The 9,905-nt window shown below is 54.5% G+C and overlaps 1 protein-coding gene across 1 annotated transcript in view; it reads right to left on the bottom strand.

Annotated features, from left to right (window-relative positions):
• Window positions 1–527: 527 nt before the first annotated feature.
• PNPLA7 (patatin like phospholipase domain containing 7) overlaps window positions 528–9,905 on the bottom strand; it is a gene marked incomplete at its 5' end in the record, with an annotated part of 134,385 nt that continues 125,007 nt past the window's right edge. Inside the window, 3 exons of the mRNA XM_057378351.1 lie at window positions 528–1,292; window positions 2,296–2,399; window positions 6,804–6,888. Coding sequence (XP_057234334.1) covers window positions 1,212–1,292; window positions 2,296–2,399; window positions 6,804–6,888 — 270 coding nt within the window. The remainder of the gene's footprint in view (window positions 1,293–2,295; window positions 2,400–6,803; window positions 6,889–9,905) is intronic.

Raw genomic sequence — 9,905 nt, 5'->3', positions numbered from 1 at the left:
GAGCATGACAGGAGAGGGGGTTAAATGCAGAGAACGGGGCAATTCACAGCTTTGACAACCACCAGGGCCCTCAGTGGTGCCCCCAAACACCTTCCTGGCCTCAGGGCACTGCCCAGCTCTGGGGAGCTGAGGGAAGGAGGCAGCTTTGGGAAGTGTCCCCGGTGCTCTGATTGGATGACAAATCCCTTCAAGTCAACAGCAGCTGCTCTGATCTGGAGCTCCCATAAAGCCAGAATGACCTGGGGTGTGCAGCCATCAGCAGTGACAGATGTGACACAAACTGAGCAAGCACAAGGGGATGTCTGGACAGGGTCCAACACATCCACAGCTCCAGCCCCGGGGACACAGCACTGGAGATTTCTCCCCAGGGCCTGATAATACCCGGAGTGACTCCAGCTGGGGGGAGCAGCAGGAAACCCTGGGTGCTCCTTTGCCAGTCTGATCCAAGCAGAAGCACTCTGGGCTCTCAGCTGCGGACAACCTTCTCTTTGTAGGACATGACACAAAGAAACACACAGACATTTCAATTCAGCAAAATAACTTTATTTCAACAGGGCAAGTAGAGCCAAGTGGTGTCCAGAGCTGCCTGGCAAGTGTCAGCTCCATGATCCACCAGTAAATGTCCTGCTGCTGACTCCAGGATCCAGGCTCTGTGGCACCCTTCACAATGATTTCTTAGGTTTAGATTTCAAGTGAAATACATTCAGATTTGCTCCTGTCGAAGCATTGCTCACCAGCACGTGGTTGGAAGTCACTGAGGAGTTAATTACACAGTTACCTGATTCGCAGGAAAAGAAAGCAACGCTGCAACCCACCGACCCCTCCCTGTCTCCAGGGCTGCTGCTCGGAGCCTTCCCAGCACCTCGCAGGGGGAGATCCCGGCACTCTTTGGGCCTTTGTGGTAAAAACATKGGCTGAAAACACAGCAGCAGCAGCAATCAGGGCAGCTTGGAACTGCACATTTGCCCTTTGCCAGTGTGGGATGAGGAACTGCTGCTCCTGGACCTGCATTAAGGAGCAGAGCCCACGGCAGCTCCCTCTCCCTGCAGTTCCTGAGGAGCTGGGGCACGGTGCAGGCTGTGCCCAGCCCTGTCTGGGGAAGGATGAACTCTGGGCGTTGGTTTTGGTTTGAAGAATTAAATAAATAAATAGGGCTGCTGTGGCAGTGGGATGGGCTGTGGCTCTCAGCTGCAGCTCGGGCTGTCCCAGCTCTATCCCGGCTCTCCCGTGCTGCTCGCCTGGCTCTCCCCGCCAGAGACATTCCTGCGCTTCCTCAGCTGCACATCTTCATCCTGCAGGAGAACACRGAGCACAAATGCATTCTGCAGGGCTCTCTCTGAGCTGGGTCAAACCAGCCCTCTTCCCCTCCAGCTCCTCTTTCCCATCAGCTCTGATAAGCCCAGCAAACAAACCCCCATCACTCCAGCTCCCCTCTCCAAACACTGGCACAGCCTCACATGGACCCTTCCCAAGCCATCCTCATGCTCCCCGAGGAGCTGCTCATGGCAAACACAACAGGCACCTTCCAAAGCCACAGGCTGCACTCAGAGCAGCAGGGATGTGACCTGTGTGAGCTGTGCTGCTCAGCTTAGGGGTCATTCCAGAGCACCCCTGCTCTCATTTCCCTCAGGGTGGACCTGCTGTCCCCCAGAACTGAASCCYTGTGGCTGGAAGGGACCTCTGGAAGATAAATCCAGTCATCTGCTCTAAGCAGGGCTGACCCAAGTGCTGGAGCTGGCTCTTCAGGGCACTGATTTTGCTTTTCAAGTATCTCCAAGTGCAGAATTTCCACCCTCCCTGCACAGCCTAGGCTGAGTGCCAGCTGTGTGTGCAGGGCAGTGTTGCCCACTGTGCCCAGGGAGGGTTTCCTTCAGCACAAGCTGTGCCTGTCCCCTCTCGGATTTTTGCTGGGCATCTTGTCCACAACCCCCTTCCTCTCCATGACCCCCTCCTCCCTGCCCACCCTGCAGGCAGCTGGCAGAGCCTCCCCTCAGCTCCTCTCCCCCAGGCTGGAAGAGGCAGCTCCCTCAGCCTCTGCAGCCCTGATCCACCTCATGAGCAAAYCCACGGAGCTGCAGGACYGGGATTTMACCGTGGCCARGTTTTGCCACACKTGGCACCTCTGTRGCTGAGTGACCTGAGCAGGGTGAGCATGTGCCACTCAGTGTTTGTCCTAATCAAAAGGAAACTCACTCCTGCACAGCCCTCCTCAGCCACCCCTCCCAGCTGCTTCCCTCAGCACTTTTCCCAACACATCCAGCTCACAGCAGTCACTCTGCTCCAGTGCAYTCGTACCGAGTCAGAGTCTTCCTCAACCTGGTTGCTTATGAAATCAAGATAATCATCCTTCTGGCTGYCCAGAACTTCCTCCTCGTACTCAGTCTGGTAGTCTGACTCATCTGAAAAGGGAAGAGACAAAGCACAGGGTTTAAGTGGCAGGCAGAGGAATGGGGAGAGGAGTGACTGTGACTGTCCCCGAGCACAGGCACAGGCAGCACAGTGCCAGCAGCTCTCTGCAGCCCAAGAACTGGCACTGCTCACACACAGAGCTCAGCTCTGCAGCCACACGAAAACAAAGCATGTCCTCTCTATGGATCAGTGTCCTGGTGCCCCCAGAAGCCAAGGAAGCCCAGCACCAGCAGCCCTGTCCGTCTGTCCGGCCATTCTGCCGGGTGCCAGTTCCCAGCCCGAGGGACACGAACTCTGCTCCTGGGGGATGCTCCTGGGGAGTGCCCTTCACAGTGCTGTTTCCACCCCTCAGCCCAAACAGAGTTGTGGGACACCTCCAGAAGCCTTGGAGCTGCTTATTCCAACTCCCCTGGGCATGGTGGGCACAGACTGTGCACACAGGGATCCCAGGCATGGGGCAAGCTCTGCCTGGTGTGGAGCTGATAACTGAGCTCTCACAATCCCTGTTCCACAGGGGACGCTGACATTGACATTCCCTTCCTCTCTGCAGAGGACAATGCCTTGCTTTCTCCACTAATCCAGCAGATTAACATAATTTAGAGAGTCTCAGGAGCTGTGCCCTACAGCAGGACACACCGGGCCCAGCCCCTTCCCAGGGAATGAGGGCACAGCAGTGCAGGGCCAAGGCCTCTCCCAGCACCTGGAGATCACCAAAGCTGCAGCAGCAGGAGCAGGAGCTCCCAAGGGACTGGAGGGACAGGACAAGGGGGAATGGCTTTAAGGAGGGCAGGGATGGATGGGATATTGGGAAGGAATTGTTCCCTGTGAGGGTGGTCAGGCCCTGGCACAGGGTGCCCAGAGAAGCTGTGGCTGCCCCTGGATCCCTGGCAGTGCCCAAGGCCAGGCTGGACATTGGGGCTGGAGCAGCCTGGGATAGTGGAAGGTGTCCCTGCCCATGGCAGGGGTGGGATGGGCTTTAAGGTCCCTGCAACCCAAACCCTTTTATGGCCCCCCTGCTGCCAGCACTGACTCCCCACAGCAGCTCCCCACTCCAGGAATGTACGGGGATGAGGGAGCCATCGATGGTCCCAGGTGACCCCCAGGACACCCTGCAGAGCCTGTCCCAGCCCCAGGGGACACCAGGGCACGGGGGCAGCGAGGCAGAGCCCGTGGCAGGAGGCTCCTTCCTGTGCTGGCACCCRGCCCTTCAGGAGGCCACTTCAGGCATGGAAATGACATTTTATGTCACCACTGAAATCACATCTGGGTGACACTGGCTCCTCTGCCCCTCTCCTGAGTTAATTCCATGTGCTCTGGAGCAATACCCAGACTCCAGCCCGCTAGGGAAGAGAGGGGCTCCTCCTCAAACCAGATCCTTGATTAAGAATTTCTCCTGGGAGCCGTCAACAGCATCTGCTCCATGCTGAAGACAACAGCACAGCCTGTTCCACAGCCATTCCTCCCAGCACATAACTAMAACCAACTGCTACAACACTGGGATTAAAGACATTTGGTCTTTTTTATTTTCTTTTATTATTTTTGTGGGTTTTTTTTTTTACTGTGAATTAGTGATTGTTAGTTTTTACTAAACCCCCTAATGATAATACAGAAACTGGAAGTAATAATGATAAACCCCTTAATGATAACAGAGAAACTGGAAACTCATCTGAACAGCAGCAGGCACCACAAAGAAGGGTTTGGAGTTTATACCTCCAATAAAACTAGCTGCCATCAAGACCAAACTCCTCGGTTTCCCCAGCACTACTCAGCATTTAACTGTCCTTCTACAGACACAAAACMAAAACCTTCTCACATCCTTCACACAGCAGCTCTGGGTGCTGGAGGGGAGGGAAGGAGAGCAGGAGGTGGCCCTGCTGTCTCCAAATGTCACCTTCCATGGAGGCTGATGCTCACAGGKACTGTTCTGGGCACCACAAAACCTCCCAGAAGTGCCAAGCAGGAGTGAGGCCTTGGTGCTCTGCTCAGCTCTCCCCATGCCAAGCACAGTCCGAAATCTTGAGCCAAGAGGAGCTTCCAGCATGGCCAGGTCCCTGAGCAGGGAGAGCACATTCCCAGTTGGTGTTTCTTGGATAGGTGCCTGATTCCTGCAGGCAGCCCCCAGCTGGACACTGCAGTGCTGTGGCTGGAGGGGCTCCTGCAGTGGCACTGCCAGCCCTGGGGTCACTCAGGACCCAGGGGCTCAGCACAGCCCCAAATCCATTYGTGCTGCCTCAGAAAAGTGCTTTGCAAGCAGCAAAGATGCAGAGAATGACCTGGTGCCTGCTAAKTGTGTCCCTTGGGAGGTTCTGGGATGTCTCCTGCCTCAGCTGAATGCAACACCATGAACGTTCCTCTTGCCCAGATCCTTTAATCCAAATGACCATTGCTGCAAGGATTGGATCACCTGGGAGGGTGGCACTGGGCTCCCCTGGCCACAGCCACGGCTCTATGAACCCAAATTACAGCTGGACAGARGGATGGTCMWGGCTGAGGGAATGTGGATGGAGAACAGGAACGGGAGCACATCACTGCTGTGCAATGAGASCCCTGTGCCCCAGCACTGGGGTGCCTGGGTGCCTCTGCTCAGCCCTGCCTCAGGGACAGGCTCCTTTTTTAAAACATTTTAAATGGTTTTGGTCACTGCTCTCGGTGTGCTCAAGAGGGGAGAAGAGACTCCCCTGCCCCTTCCCCACAAAGCCCCACAGCTCCTGCCCCATCCAGGCCTTCACCCTCTGTGCTGCCCCATCCCCGCCTAGCAGAACTCAAGCCCTTTGCATTCTTCAGAACAAGATTATTGACAGAACTTCCTCACCCAGCCTGAGCCCTGCAGAGTGATACCAGAACAGGCAGAGCCTTTCTCAGCTTCTGTGATCCCAGACCTCCCTCTGGAAGAGAATTCCAGGGAGAACAAATTCAGAGTCACAGCCAGGCCACCTAGGAGCTCCTTGTCCCCTGTCCCACATGGGCCACAAGCCTCAGACCACGTTCATCCCCATRAGCAGAGCACTGCAGGGAGGTGTCCCCTCCCCAGACCTTCTCCACAGCCCCAGGTATCTCTTTAGCAAAAGCCATGTCGTGCACAGGGGTCACAGAGAATGTCACTACTGCCACTATTGTCACTGCTGCCACTGCCACCCAAATGGGGCAGGGCCCCTGCAGCCCCAGGGAGCACCCACAGCAGGAACACAAAGGATCCTTCACCACAGCGTGCCCACAAGCACAAATCTCCTGCCACCTCATCCTACCCCACTCCCTGAAGATGGATTTCAGCATCCTGGAGGAACATGTGACCCCATCCCATCCCATCCCATCCCATCCCATGCCATCCCATCCCATCCCATCCCATCCCATCCCATCCCATCCCTGCTCTCCCCAGCCCAGACCGTGCCCCCTGAGCTCCCTGAGCCCCGTCCCTGTGCTGCCCTCATACCCACAGCCCAAAGCAGGATCCTGACAGGGATTTATCAGGAGCCACAGAAAGGAGGAGGATCTGTCCCAGTGCTCTGGTTAAATCTTAGCAAGTCTCAGTGCCTGAGCCTTAAATAACCATACACCATGAACTCTTCACTCTTATTCACAATGGCTGCTCCAACCACACTTGATTAATATTTTCTTCGTAAGGCATATGATTGTAATTAGCATTTCAAATTACCACAGGGACATCTCTACAAACAGTCACAGATGGGAGCACTGCTAACTTTAGCTTTCCCTCTGCAGGAACAAGAATCAGGAGGAGGGGAAGAGACTGTTTGGAGAGAGCTCCAGCCTGTGACACACTCGGGGGTTTCAGGCCTGCAGGGCTCTGATCCTTTTGGAGCTGCTCTGCAGGGCAGGGCTGGCACAGGGCACAGAGCCCCTCAGTGCCACCGTGCAAGAGCTGATCATCAATTCTCCTCATCAGCTCACTCTGCTGCCAGAACAGGAGCACACAGCACTGGAGCCAGTGAGTCACTCGTGATCCTGCTCACGACAGCAGGGAAAACATCCTCCAGGCAGGGCAGGGAAAGCATCCTTGGAGCAGGGCAGGGAAAACATTCTTGGGGCAGACTTGAACTCAGCCTCTTCCCTGGGAGCAGAGCCATGGGAAGGACATGGCACGGCCCCAGGGGATGGAAGCTGAGCTGCCACTCTGTCGTTCCCCTCAGATGACACTGGAGCAGGGATCAGTCCCATGAGGAGCACACCAGGCTGGCAGCAGGGACCTCACCATGGCAAGGACATCCCAACTGATCCCTGCAGGAGGTGGCAGGAGGGGACACGGAGGGACTGTCTGGGGCACAGCCTCTGGGGGGAGCAGGGGATGGCCCCCGTGGGTAGCAGTGCTCCCTGAGAGGGCAGAGCTGGCAGTCAGAGCAGGAGCTGCCCCTGTCCCCACCCCAGCCCACCCCACTCACCATCAGCCACCGGAGCCTTCACGGGCTCGATGCGAGACACGATCTCGGCCAGGTCGGTGAAGGAGGTGGTGGGACAGGTCACGTTCTGAAACACAGGSAGGGTGCAGAGATGTCAGCAAACACACACAGTGAAGGCAAACAGGCTGAGACTGTGGAAAAATGAGTGAACAAAACTCCAGAAGTACAAATTCTCCACAGCTGCCCCCTCAAAAGCTGTTATTCATCACTGAGAAATCCTCCCAGCAGCTCTCCTGAGGCAGGGCTGCTGGCAGGGATGGCCTTGCCAGCGGTGGGACAGGCTCTAATGGCTCCTGTTCCACCAACAAGCAGCCCCATTAAAAATGGAGCACCCTACAGAAAGGGTGCAGAGACAGCAACAGGAGGATCTGGGCCCTGGCACAGACAGAGCTCACTCCACTTGTTTGTTCCAGTTTGGAAGAGGAGCTGGCTGGGCCAGGTGCAGCCCCCAGGGAGATTTGGCTTTCCCTGGGATGAGGTGTCCAGGTGGGACACGCAGGTGGCCCATCCCTGATGCCACCAAGGCTGCAGGGACAGGAGGGTGCCAAGGATCCCCCCAGGAACCCCTGCCAGCCCCAGAGCTGGAGGTGCTACAATGAGCAGAGAGAATCTCCCACTCATTGACTCATGTGATCCCCTGCCCTACAAACCCTTGCTGTTTTCACTCAGTCTCACCCAAGCAGAGGCCTGAGGGTCCTCTATTTTGAGAAGCTGGGCTCCAGTATCTACTCTAAGAAAACCCAACTTKGGCATTTAAGAGCCTTTTTGGTCCTCCTGCAGTCCCACCTCCCTCCTCGGGRCTGGGCATGAGGTCACCAGGTGGACACCTGAGCACCTTTTATTAAACCCAGTGAGTTTGATGAAGACAGAACCAACCCCAGCCCAGAGAACAGGGATGGGGAAGAGCTGTCAGAGGGAACCGGGCTGCCAGAACTGCTGGGACAGTTCTTCCCRAACCCCCAGCCCTGCCCATGTGCTCCCAGCCAGGGCAGCTCCCTAACACGGGGTTTTATGAACAATCCTCTGCTCTCCTGGCAAGAACAGCGACCCTGTGAATCACACAGCCCCGGTGGGGTCACAGCAGCAGCCCATTAGTGCTGCAGCAAAGTGCTCTCGGTTGACCTTTCATCTGTAGCTGGTTTTTGATGTAATTTAGAGCAGACCCAGCACAGAGCAGATCCAGGACAAGCAGCTGGTGGGAAACGGTGGGCAGAGAAAAGCCTGGAGGCAATGAAAAGGTACCTGCATGAAAGGGAGCAGCAGCGGCTCAGGACACACAGGGTGCAATAAAAAGGGATTGGGAAGCTCATTGTGGCTGCTGAGGAGCTGCTGGGAAGGATGAGTCAGCCCTGGCTCCTCGGAACATCCAACCTGAACATCCCAGGGCTGCAGCTGCAGCAAACTCAGCTCCTCCCCAGGACAGGGCAGAGGAGAAGCTCCTTGACTGTGATCTGAGTCCCTCCCTCCACRGGCTCAGGGAGAGCCACGTGCACYSTGCCATGGCCAGGCTGTCCCTGACCCCAAAGCCATGGGGACGAGGTGGCTGCACAGAGCTCTGCTGTGGTGTCTGAGCCTGGCCCTGGGAGCAGGGAGAGGCACAGACCAGCCTTGCATGGGGTGAAAGCCCAGGGCTCTGCACCAACAGCTGAACCAAATCCTGCACCAGGGTGCCCCAGGAAAACCCTCAGCAGCTCCTGAGGTGGGGAGGGATGGGGATGAAGAGTGGCTGCACCCTCAGGAGAGTCTGTCCCTGGTCAGCTGAGGRCACTGGGCAGGCAGCTGCACCCAAAACCTCAGCACCACCAGCACTGCAAAACCACTCGTGGCAAACCAGGGCTCTGCCCACATTCATTTGGTGCTTTACAAAYACAGTTTAATATCAAAGTGCTTCCTCTCACTACCTTTAAGGACAAAATCACCCTCCCATCAGATAACACAGAGCAAAGAARTGTCTCAAATCCACATGAAACCTACTCTCAAACCTCTCTGATAACTCTTTTTTAACAAGGARGAAAGTCTTCTCTTTGGCACAATCTTTACGAAATAAATTAGAGGAGAAAGACAGTTCCTATTGTAGTCTGCTGGATTATATTTAGCTTTGACTATGAATAACACCTCAGTAGACAAAACTTCCCCAAGGAGATCCAATTAACGGTGCTGCAGCATTCCAAACTGGGGAAGAGTAAGGGCTGCTCAAAGTAAAGTTTATGTAAGGTTCCTGTTGTTTGTGCCTTCAGTATTTGCATTTTGGAGACAAGATAAACAGGCACTGAATGATCAAAGCAAAGGAAAAGCATCTAAATGATTAAATATCTGGATTTTTAAATAAAAATTCATTGCTCACGACATGGAAACGAGATGATAAGAAATGGCGCTCGGCTCTCAGATGCTGAACACTCCAGAAATAGATGAAGAGCTAAAACATATAAAGCATCAAAACCTTGGCTAATGAAAGGCAAGTTAAAAATATCAGCTGCTCTGCCTGGAAGATAATGCAGCTAAAGGCCTCAGGTGACTCCARTGGACTGAGGAAAGCAAGGCAAAGGCCCCAGTGGGAGCTGCAACWGTTGTTGCTCCACTGAAATAAATCTCCTGCAACAAAAATCAGATGCAAGAATCTTGTGTTTCAGCAGGCTCTGGAGTTTTARGAGGATGAGCAGATGATCCTGCAGGTCCTCAGGAGCACAGGCTGGAGCAGGGAGGCACAGAGTTCCTGCTCTGGAACCCTCCCAACCCCGTTACTGCCAGCCTTTGGCATCTCGGTGAGAGGAATGAGACGGGAGCACCTTTACAAACAAACTGTGACTCTGTGGGYAAGGTAACACTGATACTGGGACACAGAAGAAATAATGGGAATGATTTTTATAGGAATTCTTCTGACTGACTGATCCCAGACTGTGTTAATGAACTACAAGCACAGAGACATAGGAAAAATAGAAAGAGAGAAAGAGAGGAAGAGAGAGAAAAAGAGAGGAAGAGAGAGAGAAAGAAAGAAAAGAAAAGAAAAGAAAAGAAAAGAAAAGAAAAGAAAAGAAAAGAAAAGAAAAGAAAAGAAAAGAAAGAAAGAAAGAAAGAAAGAAAGAA

The sequence above is a fragment of the Malurus melanocephalus genome, unplaced genomic scaffold, assembly GCF_030028575.1.
Source record: "Malurus melanocephalus ecotype Western Australia unplaced genomic scaffold, MMel_1.1 scaffold_355, whole genome shotgun sequence".
Classification (NCBI taxonomy): Eukaryota; Metazoa; Chordata; class Aves; order Passeriformes; family Maluridae; genus Malurus; species Malurus melanocephalus.
Note: the sequence above shows the minus strand (reverse complement) of the source record. Positions and strands in the feature narration are given on the sequence as shown.